The sequence below is a fragment of the Homarus americanus genome, unplaced genomic scaffold (genome assembly GCF_018991925.1).
Source record: "Homarus americanus isolate GMGI-L3 unplaced genomic scaffold, GMGI_Hamer_2.0 scaffold23617, whole genome shotgun sequence".
Taxonomy (NCBI): domain Eukaryota; kingdom Metazoa; phylum Arthropoda; class Malacostraca; order Decapoda; family Nephropidae; genus Homarus; species Homarus americanus.
The window spans coordinates 830,263-847,330 of record NW_024720711.1 but is presented as its reverse complement, the minus strand read 5'-3'; the positions used below and the strand labels follow the sequence as shown (position 1 = coordinate 847,330).

The window sequence follows — 17,068 nt, the reverse complement described above, 5'->3', positions numbered from 1 at the left end:
AAAGTGCAAAAGAGGGCATGCAAGATTATTCTCTCCCCTTCCTACTCCACATATCAAGAAGCGCTCAACACACTGACCCTTTCGACTCTCACTGACCATCACCACGACCTCATCTGCAAATTTGGTAAGAAGCTTTCTACACCATCCCCGACACCGGCTCCTACTACCACCTGAGATCCCTAGTCCGGAGAATTGCTGTTCGACACCACAACCGCATCCAGCCCATACGTGCACAAACTGATCGCTATAAGAACAGCCCAGTCCCAACCATTGTAAAAATTATCAATAACTTGTAATAAATCAGTGTATTCACTCCCAGTAAACACTACTCCTTGCACTGTCACTATGTTGAAATGAACTGTAGTTTGAGCTTTTTCCCCATCTAGTTATTATATGTCTTATTTGTGTCACTTATGTTACTTGTATATTATTTGTAATTCGTAACCCATTCCCCAAATATGTAACTGTATATTTTCAGCCTTCTGGCTGCCAAGCTCTTTCAATAAACCGTTAATTATTATTATTATTATTATTATTATCACACACACGCACACGCACACACACACACACACACACACACACACACACACACACACACACACACACACACCCACCCACACACACACACAGTTGGGGGAAAACATGTTGTCAGCCGCTCGTCCTGAACGTGCTCGTAATTTAGTTTAAAATGACTGAACACACTCTCAAACTCACGTACGTGTGTGTGTGTGTGTGTTGATGGTTTGTGGCTGTGTGGTGTGTTTAGGTGTAAAATCATTCTCACGTGACCAGTGGTGTGTGTGGGGGCGGGGGTGATATTGATTCCACTGTGCTGTTGAGCAGAGCTGAGCCGGGATTGGTTCGTTCCGATCAATTGGTGAGTTAGTAAGCCAGGTAGGTGAATGAATGGAGGAGTAAGCCTGGTGTGATGAATGAATGGGGGGGGAGGGAGTAAGTCAGGTAGGTGAATGAATGGAGGAGTAAGCCTGGTGTGATAATTGAATGGCAGCGTGAGTAAGCAGCTTTTGAGACTATATCTTATGAATTAACTTTTGTTTACTAACGTCAGATCTGATAACGCAATGAGATAACGGGCAAAATGGCGACGATATTCCACTGAGACTCGACGTGGCTCCAGTTACGGGAGAGAAAAATGATCCAACCCCAGGTATTGTTGACCCTGGCGTGACGTACTCTGTTACCTCCCCCCTCCCTCCTTACCTCCCGCCCTCCTATCATTAACCCTCCACCCCCTCACCTTCCCCTCACCTTCCCCTCACACCCCTCTCCTCCCCCTCACTCCCCTTACCTTTCCCTCACACCCCATCCCCTCACCGTCCCCTCACGCCCCTCCCCCAGGTAAGGTGATGGGGGATTGGCTGTTTGGGGGATAATTAAAGGTTACTGAAGCACTGACTGTTGGTGAAGGATACTGTAGGAGGTGATTTACAGTTGCGGCGGAGTCCTATTCTGTATTATCCACCCACTTCTTCTCCCCGTGTTTTTCTTGCGTGTATGAATTGGTCTCTGTCTTGTCTTTGTGCCCTTCTGTCTCTGAGTGTAAATATATTCAACTTTCTCTCGTTTTATCTCAGTTTTTCTGTGTTCATATATATCACCTTGTGTGTATGTCCATCTGTCTTTATATATTATGTGTATATCCTTGTCTGTATGTCTATCACTGTTAGTCCTTAGTATCCTTCACCCGTTATGTACAAGTATTTTTAGCTAGTTTTTAATAAGTAGCATCTGACGCCCTTCTTGTGCAGTTAACTTCCTCCAAAACTCTTCGGTGTTTTCTCTCCAAAATCTGGTGTTTCTCAGTTGGACTAAATATCTTAGACCTGCCGCTAAACTTGACTCCTCGCAATGTGCTTTTCAACAAGTCGAGCAAAACTCCTCTAAATTCAGCCGTCTCCCCAGTGTGTGTGTGTGTGTGTGTGTGTGTACACTCCAGCACTCGGGGAGATCAGTGAATTATTCAAGCCTGGCTCGTGCATAATGGCTGCCAGATTATGTGACGGTGCACGAAAAATCAATTAGTTTACCTAGGCAGGACGGCGGCTAGTGAAACACTGTCACTTGTTGTGGGTTGACTGTGTATTTAGCTCTTTTAGTATTAGACCGACCAGCTGTGTGTGTGTGTGTGTGTGTGTTAAGAGTGTACACAAAGCCCCTCTCCCCGGAAGAGGTGCGCCGAACCAGGAACCATTGTTAGCGCCAACCATTTTAACAACGGCGCTCCAGGCGACTCGCTAATACTCATTGACCATCTACGGCAGACACATCCGCCTCTTGGACTCACCTCTAAGTGGGAGGGGGGGGGATATTGATAATCGAACAGGGGAATAGCAAAGAGTATAGATGACATAAGCTATTAGCGACTAAGAAGAAAGGTAAACATTGGAACATTATTGTTTTATGGGTTTTAGTAATGTCGACAGTCGTAGTATAGAAATATCCAATGATGACAAATACCAAGAAAATTATTATAAATGTTTAAGGTATGTAGAATTTAATTTAATATTATAGTAAAGACGGTACAAGTTGGAGAGGAGAACGACAGGGATGATAAACTGGATGATGAATGTTGTCAATACGTATATAACATTATACACTAAACAATGGACAGATAGCATTATACATTATAGGTTCGACATTATACATTAAACATTATACCTATATACTAAACCGTCCACATAGATATTAAAACAATAGACACTTAAACACTGCCTCGTTAAGCCAATGAGAGGAGAGGAAGCCTGTTAATCTCTCCGGCACCTAAATGGCTCGTTCATGACCGGTCTAAGATCTGGTGACGGATGATTGTGTTATGTTACCGTCGTTTATTTATTTTATTCAAAGCTTTTTCCTTTTTTTTTCATCGCTTTTATTTTTTTTCTTGTTTTAATTATTTAAGTTTGAGTTATTGTTTTATTATGCTAATATGCGTTTCATAACACACACACACACACACACACACACACACACACATGATCGTTGGTTTAGTAGCGTGATGTAGTATGGGGGTGTCGTAGCGCCCCAGTCATGCCCAGGGACCAAGCAGGTAACTTGTGTAAATTGAAGTTCACAGTCATTATCACCCTAGTTACCTGGAGTGACCGTGGTGGGGGCTGCATCTACCGACTGATCAAATGGTGAGGGGTGGGGCTGGGGGCTGTTCCATGGAGCTAGTGGTCATTGGTTTACAGGTTTACATGTAAATACCGAAAGTACCGATGCAATGGTTTTTTTTATTGGTGAAAGAATATAAATAATAATGATCATTTAGTGACAAAATCCGGTGTATTTGTATAGATAAAAACCCATTTACTGTGTCTTTGTCACCAGGAAAAAGTTTCAATCAGCAGGGGGAAACAGGACAAAGGAAACCTCCCAGGAAAATTATTACTATTTTATAAGAAACTGTGTTGAGAGAACCTCTGTTGGCCCTGACCCAACCTCGCCGCCCCTCCTCTTCCCTGCTGCTCTCCTTCACCTTCATATATTCTCCCTGACCTGTACCTCACTGCCTGAGCCTCCTCATGGACTGAAGCGTATGGGAACCTAACCTAACCTAACGTAACCTAACCTAACCTAACCTAACCTAATCTAACCTAACCTGATTCATGTAAACAACGACTTGTTTTTTTGTGACCCTACCTTATGTCTTCAGGTCAGTAATTTGTTTAGGTTTTATTTTATTTAGTTATTTTATTTTATTTTATTTTATTTCATACAAGAGTCTTCAGTAATCAAACACTTATGAGAACCTTTTTTGTTGATAAAATAATTTAATGTTTGGAGTCTGGTGTTCCCTCCCTTCTCCTCACCTCTTCTATCCTTTGTTTCTCTCCTCTGTCCATTTTTCTTGTTATTCTTTTCCCACCCCTCCGCCACTTCCTGTTTTTCTCACTTCCTCTCTCTTCCCCTTCTCCTCTTTCCCCTTCTGGCTTCCCTTTCCTCTGACTTCTCTTCCCGTTCTCTCTCTCTCCCCCTATTATCCTTCTCTCTTCCTGTTCCCTCTCTCCCCCCGTTCCCTCTCTATCTTTCCCTTACTCTCTGCCTCTCTTTCCGTCTAAATCCTCCTCCTTCCTTACATATTTATTCCTCCCCTCTTTATCTCTTCTTCCTCTTCACCTTTCATCAAATCCTCCTCAGGTCCGCTGATTTTAATACGAAAACACAGGTCCGGGTCCGGGTACGGGGGTGGAATTAGAGGTGCGATGCCGTCATTGTCTTGTACACGTTGTAAGTTAACCTGTAATAGAGCCATTATGCCTGAACGCTGCGCCGCCTAACGTACGAGCTGACACTTAGTGGTGCCGCTGGGAGCCTGTAACTACGGTAATATGTCACTTAACTACGCCATTAACTGTCCTGTGTATGATGCTGGCCGTGATGACATTGTGTGTGTGTGTGTGTGGTGATGTATAGTGTGCGTGTGTGGTGTTATAGTGATGAACAGTGTATGGTGTTATGGTGATAAACAATGTATGTTATTGTCGTGGTCAATAGAGTACAAACATAACAGCAATACCAGCAGTTGTAATAATTGTAGTTAATTGTTCTTATGTTTTCTTAGTACTAGAAGACGACGAGAGTGGAATAATAACACAAGGTAATATTTCGGTGGGAGATACACTCATATGGCGTCCTTGTAACTGCTGATTCTGACTGATAAGATGTCTTGAACCCGGATATAACATGTCAGAGGAGAATTATTAATACCCTCTACTCAGACCCTGACCAAATCTAACTTATTGTACAGTAATTTAACCTAACCTAACCTAACCTAACCTAACCTGATCTGATCTAACCTAACCTATTGTGCAGTAATTAAACCTAACCTAACCTCACCTGATCTAACCTAACCTATTGTACAGTAATTAAACCTAATCTAACCTAAATTAACCTAACGAAATCTAACCCATTGTACAGTAAGTTAAGCAAACGTAACCTGCATAAAAGGGTGAAATGGGTTTGTCGAAGTATCCCATGTAACAAGTAGGAGTGAGAACGAGAGAAAACGGACACAGCAGCGGGAGTGGGGAGTAACTTGTGTATTTGGCTTAACGAGAGTTATTGTTAGAAATTCAAAACGAAATAGATCTATAATTTTGTGTTTATTTATATATCTACTATTATGATTGATGTGTTTGTTTGTCATACACATCCAGATACATTACCATTTATAATGAAAAAATCTAGTCATACGTAAGTCCATTTATTCTGTAATTAAACTTGTGCTAATTATTCACGACTATTGTACTTGTTGTGTAATTCATATAGGAATAAGTCAGTTTTGCAGGAAAATATATACATTAGAAAGCAAACAGTAAATTAAACAGAGGATAAAATCTCTTTAAATCATGTTGTATTTTTATAGCTGACCTTATAAATTGGAGCCGCCATTAATTATAATTCCGGGCTGAAGAACGTGGGTTAAAAAGACCACCAGTAAAAGCTAAGAAGTCCCTCAAAGGTCTTGTAGATGTTATGCTGGAGATGGAGACCACACCACTGTTTTATCAGGGCGCGCGATGTTTAACTTATTGAGACACGTACACAAACCACGCTGAAAATAAGTCGTTAACTCACTGCATGTTGTGGGTGTATGGGTCAGTTTACTGGAATTTGTGGTCGGTACTATAGACACGCTGTCCCTTGTGAGGCAACTGAACAGTCACTGAGTAGATCATTGTGTCATGCATAGTTACGTAACTCTGGGTGTATGGTTGATTTAGTAACCACGAGTGTTTTACTATCAAAAGAATTCGCCGTAGATTCGTAGAATATCGCCCAGAACACTTTAAAATAAGCAAGTGTCAGCGTTAGTTGCAGAGCCACAGAAAACGGTGTTTAATGGAGACGAGAGAAAACGGTCGTGGAACTGTAGATTCTATCGGTAACTATTGTATGTGTAACTGTTTAGCCTGTTTTAATCTGAAGTGGCCAGCAATGAGATTTTTTCTTCACATATTGGCGGTTCTTCACGACTTACTCAACCGGAAAATGCAAGGCTGTGCAGATATTAACATAATAATTTATATGGAATAGACGTCTTAATTATATACAGGAGATATGAATAACTACACTATACATATACTAACAACATAGTGTACCCCTGTTGATCATTCATACATCCTTATCCAGATTTTTCATATCTGTGGAGTGAATAAAGCATGATATTGTTTTTGAAGTTTGTGTATAGTAAGTGTGTAAATAAGACGTGTATTGTGTGTATATGTTCCCAGTGTGTTTATGTTCTCAGTGTGTATATGTTCCTAGTGTGTATACTGTATGTTCCTAGTGTGTATATGCTCCCAGTGTGTATATGCTCCAACATCTGCCAATTAACCAGACAGTGGACTCAGATACGGCGGAAGCACATTTCACAGTTTTAAGATTGAAGAGTGACAACGAGGAAGTGTCTAATTGGAATGCCGCTCTCTTATCACAACTCTTTTAATTGATAACAGAGATGACATCCTCTGCATACTGATTATTTTACTTTAGTAGTCAAGGCCTTTAGTACATGTGATAAAGAGATTAATAGGAAGCTTAGAAAATCAGATTGGATCGTAATAGTAATGACTGTCCAACGAGATCTTTTCACTCTTAAATAGTTGCCCCGTATCATTTTATTAATTAGGTTCGTCTTCCCTTGATTTATTTATTTATTTATTTATTGCATTTTATTCTTAGTGTAAGTAATTTCTAATATTTATCTTTTTATTTAGTTCAGTAATATATTTTGTCATGATAACTTTCGGCACACGTGAACTTGCCTGCACAGTTTTTTGTATTAGTTATAAGTGATCTATTTGTTATTTTATACAAGTATCTTAGTTCCCATGTGTATTATTTCCCCAATGTTAACAATGTGGGAAACTAGATTATTGATTCACTAAGTTCAATTATGACTTAAGGGTAAATACAGGTTACAGTATGTGTCTGTATCTCCCGCCAGTACTGTTTATGATGTTCTCTTATTTCTTAACATGAAGTCTCTCTTTATCTTTCGTTATGTGATTTTTATATTTACCTTTTTACTAATTAGGTCAAAAGCAATTAACTTCGTAAAATATTTCCTACCTCTACCGTTGTTTTTTGTTTTTTTTTAGGTTTTATTATCAGTGATTTTCTAAATTAGTTTATTATCGGCACCAGTTTGTTAGTGGGCAACAGATTGGTTAGTAAGTATTCATTCTGTACCTTCTATGGGCCTTCATATTCTACCTGTGGGCGGTAACAAGACTGACTACGAATTGGTGGGATCATTTGAACATTACACTACCTACGGCACCTTCACCTATTGATTAATCTCCTTACCGCTACCTGGTGGGGTGGGTTAGGTTAGCATTAGGGTGTGTTTAATCATTAGGTGGAATAAGGTAAGGTGTGTAATCTTAACGTGATCCAATTGATCCTGAGTTGTATTAGTAAGGTGGTTATTAGTTTACACAGGAAAAGGGGATAAGGTTGGAAATTCCGTTAGTGGCTCCGTCATTCAGTCACGAAAAGCGTTCACAGAAATGTCAGACAAAACAGAAAATGCCATGACTTTCCCACCTGTCAAACACACCCCTTCCACAACTTTGTATAACTCCTCGAGTTACCCTGGTTTAGTTGGCCACGTGTTAGCTTGGTAGTGGCATGACAGACTTCCTCGAAGGCCGATTATTGACAACACCTCTGGAGCATGAATCATTGATCACCCCGTGTCGTGACTCGCTGTCGTAGAAGTAGATCCCTGGTGCTGGTGGCTGTGTTATCGACAAGATTGAGTCCACGGTTTGTTGGCAGGCGAACTGATTACGTCGTGGATACTGGTTATTCCTATGGACACTTATCAGTTCTTGTTGCTGAGTTCTCTGTACAAAACTCAATTCAGTGTTGTGTTTACGAGGTGTTGTCATGTTGTAGTCACGCTAAAATACTGCTGAGGTTTGAGGGTTGAGACGAAGAATGACAAGTCGTAATTGCTCACATTCGCCATCGACCTTTATTGATAGCGAGGTGAATTTACCGTCCAGGGAATGCTTCTGTGTTTGTTGTTATTGATGTCTCTCTATAACTATGCAGGTTTTTTTTTGGGAGAGAGAGAGAGAGAGAGAGAGAGAGAGAGCTCAGTAACGGGGAAAATAATAAGGGAGATGAAGACAGACAAGAAAGGAGTGGTAGAAGAAGACTGAAGCAACACTGGATACACATTTAATCTACCATACACAGTGAGATCTTCTTAACCCATTCATTAACAGCACTTGGTAACCATATTCACTGTTTATAACGTAGTGAAGTCATGAGGTTCGTTCTTGTTGTCACTACTAGAAACAATCAGTCTTAACATAACCTAACCTTACTCCCCCTTCTTGTAGTTATCTTTTCAACTCTGCTGCTATAAATCTTTTTGGCTAGTTTGTCACCTCTCACCTGTTTCTATCTGCTCAAACCATTTTACTGCGTAGTCATCCATTCGACTCCCCAGTGACTTTTATCTCAAATACTATTGGGTTTAAGTGAATGGACTGTACTTTCACTTGCCTCAGGTGTGGATCATTTAATGCATCATCTGATTTAAACCATAATGCTTTTTGACTCGCTACTCTTATAACCATGATTAAGATATTACCGTAGTCAAAATACCTTGGAAGTGAACAATTGGTATTTAAGGTAAAATACTAATGTGGGAAATAATTATTTTATTGATATATTTTCGTTTTATTAAATTACTTGGCGATTTACTTAGGTATTTTGATCGTCAATTGCATGTGTTCTATCGCTGGTGTTTTGGTTGAGAAGCGTTCCCAAGACCCTGGTATGAGATAATCATCGTTGACTATATTAATCTACAGTAATAAGATCATTAGTTCGTTATATATCCGGCCATGATAACGATTCGTGGGCAGGGTTTATATACGCCCGGATGATGTTTAAATTGGAGGTTATTTTTTTGTGCGTTAGTTAAAGGTGACCAGTTAGGTACATTCTTACATCATCACTTACGAGAACTATTCATAGTACGAACCTTTGCCAACCTGAACCCAGGACTGATTTCGTAACGTTGATCAGTTCTTATCTTACAACTATTTGAGCTAATGGAGATTGATTAAGCCTCCTGTGTGAGCCAATAATGTTGCGGGCAGCTGCACTGCTGGCGCTGATCTATTGTCTGTGGAAAGTAATGGTGTTTACTTCTTGGCCTTCACTCTGCTACACTACCACCACCACCACCATCATCGCTTCTCCGCCAATACCACCACCACCATCGCTCCTCCGCCGCCGCCGCCACCACAACCACCACCATCGCTGCTTCCTTCACCACTACCACAACACACCTCCATTCCTACCACCACTACCTCCGATATTTCCTCTAATAACTCCACCAAAGCCATCATCACCATCATCACTATCATCATTGTTTCCTCTTCCTCCTGGGTTCTTTGTCTCTCATACTATGTTGAGAAAACTTCCCTTCAATCGTTCACGCCCCACCTGCTTCTACCCCCCTCCATCCCGCTCCCTCCCTCCCTCCCTCCCTCGTTCCGGGTACATGCGGTTTTGTTACTTAAGTAGCTCAGAGCGTACATACGTAGTTCACCTTGATGCTCCTTTTATAATGTGGTGGAGGTGTAGGAGCTCTCTGACAGCCATTTTCTTACTGACAGGGGGACGTTTTTTTTTCCCACGCTCCCGGCCTGTTCATTCCTTGTGGTTCCACACTGCACCCCGACCTGCTCACACCACGGGGCTCCACACTGCACTCCTGACCTGCTTACACCACGGGGCTCCTTACTGTGCCCCCCGACCTGCTCACACCACGGGGCTCCACTGCACCGGCCTGCTCTGACAGGGCTCCTCCTGCTCACACCACGGGGCTTCCTGCACATTGCACCACGGGGTTCCTGTGCACCACCACAGGGGCTCCTCCTGCACCCTGACCTGCTCACCACGGGGCTCCACACTGCACCCCTGACCTGCTTACACCACAGGGCTCCTCACTGCACCCCGACCTGCTTACGCCACGGGGCTCCACACTGCACCCCCCGACCTGCCTTACACCACAGGGCTCTCCTGCACCCCCGACCTGTTCACACCAGGGGCTCACTGCACCCCTGACCTGCGCCTTACACCACGGGGCTCCTGCACCCCTGACCTGCTTACACCACGGGCTCCTCACTGCACCCCCGACTGCTCACCCACGGGTTCCTGTTGCACCCTTGACATGCTTGCCACCACAGGGCTCCTCCTGCACCCCTGACCTGCTCACACCACGGGAACTCCACACTGCCCCGACCTGCTCACACCACGGGCTCCTCCTGCACCCCTGACCTGCTTACACACCACAGGGCTCCACACTGCCCCTGACCTGCTCACACCACAGGGCTCCTCCTCTGCACCCCCCGACCTGCTTACCACAGGGCTCCTCCTGCACCCCATTATGCCCACCAGGGCTCCTCACTGCACCCCCGACCTGCTTACACCACAGGGCTCTCACTGCACCCCCATGCCCACCACAGGGATCCTCCTGCCCCCGACCTGCTTTCACGGGCTCCTCCTGCACCCTGACCTGCTCACACAGGGCCTCCTGCACCCCCGACCTGCTTACCACAGGGCTCCTCACCTGCACCCCCGACACTGCTCACACCACAGGGCTCCTCCTGCACCCCTGACCTGCTCACTCACCATGGGGCTCCTCACTGCACCCCGGCCTGCTCACACCACAGGGCTCCTCCTGCACCCCCCGACCTGCTCCTGCACGCCACACCACGGGCTCCTGGCCCCCCCGACCTGCTCACCCTGGGGCTCCTCACTGCCCCCCGGCCTGCTTACCACAGGGGCTCCTCCTGCACCCCTGACCTGCTTACACCACGGGGCTCCTCACTGACCTGCTCCCACCACGGGGCTCCTCACTGCACACCATGGGGCCTGCTCACCCCCCCGACTCTCCTTAGGGTTCCTCCTGCACCCCCAGGGTTCCTCACTGCTGCTCACCACAGGGGCTCCTCCACTGCACCCCTGACCTGCTCACACCACAGGGCTCCTCACTGCACCCCCTGACCTGCTCACACCACAGGGCTCCTCACTAACCCCCCGACCTGCTCACACCACAGGGCTCACTCCTCACCCCCGACCTGCCTCACCGCAGGCTCCTCCCACTGCACTCCCTGACCTGCTTACACCACGGGGCTCCTCACTGCACCCCCCGACTTGCTCACACCATGGGGCTCCTCACTGCCCCCCCGGCCTGCTCACACCTGCAGGGGCTCCTCACTGACCCCCGACCTGCTCTCACCACAGGGCTCCTCCTGCACCCCACACTCACAGGGGCTCTCACTGACCCCCGACCTGCTCACACCACGGGGGTCTTCACTGCCTCCCGACCTGCTCACACGGGGCTCCTCACTGCACCCCCGACCTGCCCACCACGGGGCTGCTCACTGACCCCCGACCTGCTCACACCGTGCTCACACTGCACCTGCTCTCACCACAGGCTCTCACTGACCCCGACCTGCTCACACCACGGGGCTCCTCACTGGCCCCCGACCTGCTCACACCACGGGGCTCCTCACTGCACCCCCAGACCTGCTCCACCACAGGGCTCCTCAGTGCCCCCCGACTTGCCACCATGGGGCTCCTCACTGCCCCCGACCTGCTCACACCACAGGGCTCCTCCTGCACCCTGACCTGCTTACACCATGGGGCTCCTCCTGCACCCCTGACCTGCTTACACCATGGGGCTCTCCACTGCACCCCGACTTGCCTCACACCACTTGGGGCTCCTCACTGTACCCCCGACCTGCTCACACCACAGGGCTCCTCACTGCCCCCCCGACCTGCTCACACCACAGGGCTCCTCCTGCACCCCTGACCTGCTCACACCACAGGGAAGCCTCTAACACCTGACTTGCTCATGGGGCTCCTCCTGCACCCCCGACCTGCTCACCACAGGGCTCCTCACTGCCCCCTGAGCCTGCTCCACCGGGGCTCCTCACTGCCCCCTGACCTGCACCACAGGGGCACCCCTGACCTGTTTACACCACGGGGCTCCCCTCCTGCACCCCCCGGCTTGCTCACCACGGGGCTCTCCTGACCCCCCGACCTGCTCACTTGCCTGCTGACCCCCGGCCTGCTCACACCACAGGCCTCACTGACCCCCGACCTGCTCACACCACGGGCTACTCCTGACCCCCGGCCTGCCCACCACGGGGCTACTCACTGACCCCCCGACCTGCTCACACCACGGGGCTACTCACTGACCCCCCGACTTGCTCACACCATGGGGCTCCTCACTGCACCCCCCGACCTGCTCACACCACGGGGCTCTTCATTGCACCCGCCAAGCAATCCACACGAACGCAGCTGTTGACTGATTCTTCTTGATTACCTTACTCTGATTTAGGTAGACGGTCGGGTTTTTTGTGTGTTAAAATTAAATAATGAGTGTTTGAGCTTGGTCGCTATTCATGATCGATAATTGTATTCTATTTACCACTTTCCATTTACCATTGACTGTAATTTACCACTTCTCTCTGGCACTGTATTTACTCCGTCTACAATACGCCAATGTTTTGCTGAGAGACAAAACAGAAAATTGCTCCGGGTGAGAACAAGGCGAGCTTAAAAGGCGGGTTGATGTGTTTTGACATGTTAATATTCTTGTTCCCATAATTCTTCAACTTTGACTGTGTTATTCTTTCTTTCTTTATTTATTTATTTATTTATTTATTTACTCTTATTTTCTTGTTTCCTCTCATTATTTACTGTTTTCCTTTTTCAATTAATTTTCTCTTTTTCTTTGATGTAAATAATCTAGATTTTTTCCCTTCTTCTTGAATCAAACTCATGTATTTACGCTTATAAGACATTAAATGGCTATGGCTTACACTGAGGCCGTGGTGACGAAATTTATACCTTCAGTGCCGTGATTAATGGTTGTAAATACCAGTCATTGTTGTGGTGATTAGCATCGGTTAGGGGCGAATGTCCAAGTAGGTCGCTCATTGGTCTCACGTACTGGGTCAGCAGACAGGTGAATCAGGGTAAGTGGGTAGAAAAATATAAACAAAAAAATAATGTCAGCGGAATTATATTTTCTCGGTAGACGGAAAATCAGTGCACGCTATATAAAGTAAACATTGCTCATAGACAGGAAGAATAAGAGATAGGAAACAGAAAAAGCAGACTATAGAGAAATACTGAGTAGACAGAAGCAATAATATCAGCATACAAAGACGGGCTTAAGACGAGTTCAAGACGAGTTCAACGTGGCCATCTCATCTTCACAATCTCCGCAGTTTTAGATGTGTTGAAGTGTGGCCTCAGAAGCTTCGACTCACAACACACCTTGTTTACCTGGAGGGACTATACTCTTACTCCCAGCTGTGACTGTCAGACGGTCAGCCACATAACTTTCTCCTCTGTGTGTGTGTAGAGATGATAGTGGTAAGTGTGTTAGGTTTTATCGTGGTTTCCTGAGCAGCTGATGGTACAGTATTGTTGCTGCTGCTGTTATTTTTGTTGCTGATGTTATTGTTGTTCTCATCGCTATTTATTCCCTCTTCATTATATCATTATTTCGTGTTTCGATTTACGTTTCACTTTGGTCGTTGTGAGTGAAGTGCGTTACGTTTCTATATCCAGCTCTTCTTCCTCTGCTTCTCTTCGACATATTAACACTACTCGACATCATGGTGGGTGGGTCGATTGCTGTACAAATTATAGTCAGGATTGGTGGCTCTGTCGTCGAATATAATAACATTGACCTGCCCAGTGTTTGCCTAGTATTTTCTCTAAGGTCAGCATATTTTGGAAACAATATATGACACTTTGGTACGTAATGAAACCGTGTGGCCGGTACTGCACCTTACTGTCTTTAACTTTCTCAGCTGTAAAGTTAGGTACCAATTCTGCAGCTGCCGGAAGCGGGACTCGAACTGGTGACTATCCACTTGCGCATGATAAGTAAACTGTTCTATTCGCTCTCTTTGTGCACTGTTGTGTGTGTGTGTGTGTGTGTGTGTGTGTGTGTGTGTGTGTGTGTGTGTGTGTGTGTGTGTGTGTGTGTGTGTGTGTGTGTGTGTGTGTGTGTGTGTGTGTGTGTGTGTGTGTGTGTGTGTGTGTGTGTGTGTGTGTGTGTGTGTGTGTGTGTGTGTGTGTGTGTGTGTGTGTGTGTGTGTGTGTGTGTGTGTGTGTGTGTGTGTGTGTGTGTGTGTGTGTGTGTGTGTGTGTGTGTGTGTGTGTGTGTGTGTGTGTGTGTGTGTGTGTGTGTGTGTGTGTGTGTGTGTGTGTGTGTGTGTGTGTGTGTGTGTGTGTGTGTGTGTGTGTGTGTGTGTGTGTGTGTGTGTGTGTGTGTGTGTGTGTGTGTGTGTGTGTGTGTGTGTGTGTGTGTGTGTGTGTGTGTGTGTGTGTGTGTGTGTGTGTGTGTGTGTGTGTGTGTGTGTGTGTGTGTGTGTGTGTGTGTGTGTGTGTGTGTGTGTGTGTGTGTGTGTGTGTGTGTGTGTGTGTGTGTGTGTGTGTGTGTGTGTGTGTGTGTGTGTGTGTGTGTGTGTGTGTGTGTGTGTGTGTGTGTGTGTGTGTGTGTGTGTGTGTGTGTGTGTGTGTGTGTGTGTGTGTGTGTGTGTGTGTGTGTGTTTTGAGATCTTAGAACTGTTATCTGCGGCAGTGTCGTCAGTAGGGTTGGGTTAGTGGTGGGCACTGGGCAGTCTCTTCATGATATAATATCCCTTGCGTCATGTTGAAGGATTTCGTCGTATCCTCACGTATCCTGCGGCACACTGTTCGTGGTATCTTCAGCCTCCTTAAACAGTCCTTGTAACTCGATTTTTTTTTCTTGTCCAGTTATCGTTTTCGTTGCATTTATTTTTATTTTTAATGTTGTTGCAAATGAGTGAAGAGTTTACAATGTCACGAACTTATTTTCTTTTAGTGTGTGTGTGTGTGTGTGTGTGTGTGTGTGTGTGTGTGTGTCATCTGACTTTCTTAAAATAAAAATTATTCGAACTTTTTTTTTCTGCATCCTAAAGTCACCAGGTGGGCTGATGAGATGTAGACTGGTTCTGGTTCCTGTGATAGTTCACCAGGTGTACCGAGGGGCCAAGACAAGACTCACTCACTTCATCAGCGTCATCCTCAAGTTACCCACGCTTATGTTTGTTCAAGCTTATAGTGAGGTTAGGACTGGTACGCTGGGGTTAGGTTAGGTTAAGTGAGGCAGACATTTTAGTATGACATTAATGGTGTGACACGATACAATTATTATTAGTAATGTTCATCTAAAAATACACATGATGGAAGTGTGATTATAAAATCATTTAAGAATTCATCAAGACCTTTCCATGGTAACCGACAATGAAAGACTGAGATCACTATTTGAGAAGTACCCCCCCCCCCAACGCACACTATACAGGCTTTTGTTACTGCCACAATACCTTCTGTTGGTTCATCACACTCATCACTTTTTTCTTATCCCAGGTGAGTCACTACAGTAATCCCAGTTGTTGATCTCGATGACAAATCAATGTGTTTTCTTTTTTCCAGGTGAGTACAAGACGTGACCGTAATCCAAGGTAGCCAAATAAAGGTAAAGTGCTGGCATAGGTTGACGTAGCCCAGCCGTATATTAAATGATCCGAAATGTCCTTCAAACACTGCTTCGATTATGTTTTTGATAAGTAGGATATTTTGAACACGTAGAGTTTCGGTTAAATTTGGACATTATTCTTATGTCAATTCTCTATCGTAGCTAATTTAAAGTTTGCACGTTAGATACAGAATGAAAAAAAAATGAATTAAAGGAAAAAAAAATGGATCTTTATAGAAACTGGGGTAATGGGGTGTGAGTTATACAAGCACAGGGGTGGATGGTGTTGCTCGCAGTGCCTCCTGTTGTTAGGGCTCGCCGCGTGTGTTGAGAATGTAAGCACTGCCTAGTTGAATAGTCGATTGGCCATGTTGATAAAGAATCGTTATATGTGTTGCTTTATGTGTTGTGTCGCAACACTCCTTTATTTAAAACATTCTTGATGGTTTTTTTGGAAACTTGTGCCTCCTGCTGTTGTCTCTCTCTCTCTCTCTCTCTCTCTCTCTCTCTCTCTCTCTCTCTCTCTCTCTCTCTCTCTCTCTCTCTTTTGTTGGCACGTCTCTGATCTTCTCCTCCTCCCTAGTCTTTATAACTTCGTCTCTCCCTCTTTTCATTTTCTCTAGTTCTCCTTTCTTTTCCTCCTCATATTTTCCTTTCTCTTCTCTCACCTTTTTCCTTCTCCTTCTCCTCTTCCTCCTTATCTCTCTCCTTCCCATCATCCTTGCTGGTGCTAATCACTCCTCGTCATCTGGGTTGAGTATTTTGATGTGCTGTCAAGAATGTCCTCAGCAAGTCCCTGACCTGCCAAGCTACCATAATGATGACTCACTCTTTCCTCCGAGGGTTGTGTCTGGCTGTTTAAAGGTTCGCAGTTGTGTTGTCTTGGCCGTCATCCCTCACACGGTAACGTTATTGTAAATCTTCAAACAGATTGACTTTATACACGGCATAAATTTAACCTTGGGTAGTAGTGTAACATGTTGCTCGCGGTATCACTTTGGAATGGGTTTTCTTGTTTTTGCCACGATTTTTGTCAAAGGGTAAAACTCACTCGCTTGCCATCAGATCACGTGGGTGTCAAGAAAGGCTTTTATAACTTAAGGGAATAAAAACAGGAAATTCGTATTAGGGAAACTGACATCACGAATTTGAGGTCGAAGGTAAACCCGCTAGGTACTGAGAGGTGTGTAAGAAGTTATGTATAGAAAAGTAATTGTTTTTGCGTACAGAGTGTTGTGGAGGCAGTGATTACCTGCGCCAGGTGTGATGCAAGTGCTGATGCTACTCCCCCATACCTACATTCGCGGTCTGGGAATGTAACTCACGAATATAAGTGTTAGCGCATTGTTGAGAGAGAGAGAGATCGAATGTTTTGTGGAGTCATTCACTTCCAACTGAGGTAGGTGTGTGTGTGTGTGTGTGTGTGTGTGTGTGTGTGTGGGTGTGGGTGTGTGTGTGTGTGTGTGTGTGTGTGTGTGTGTG

The 17,068-nt window shown here is 45.2% G+C and overlaps 1 protein-coding gene across 1 annotated transcript; it reads left to right on the top strand.

The window, feature by feature from the left end:
* The first annotated feature begins 11,225 nt into the window (after positions 1 to 11,225).
* On the top strand, positions 11,226 to 11,690 carry LOC121860813 (actin cytoskeleton-regulatory complex protein PAN1-like). The gene has a single exon (XM_042358199.1). It carries the CDS (start codon positions 11,226 to 11,228, stop codon positions 11,688 to 11,690), a length of 465 nt encoding a protein of 154 aa, XP_042214133.1.
* Positions 11,691 to 17,068: the final 5,378 nt, after the last annotated feature.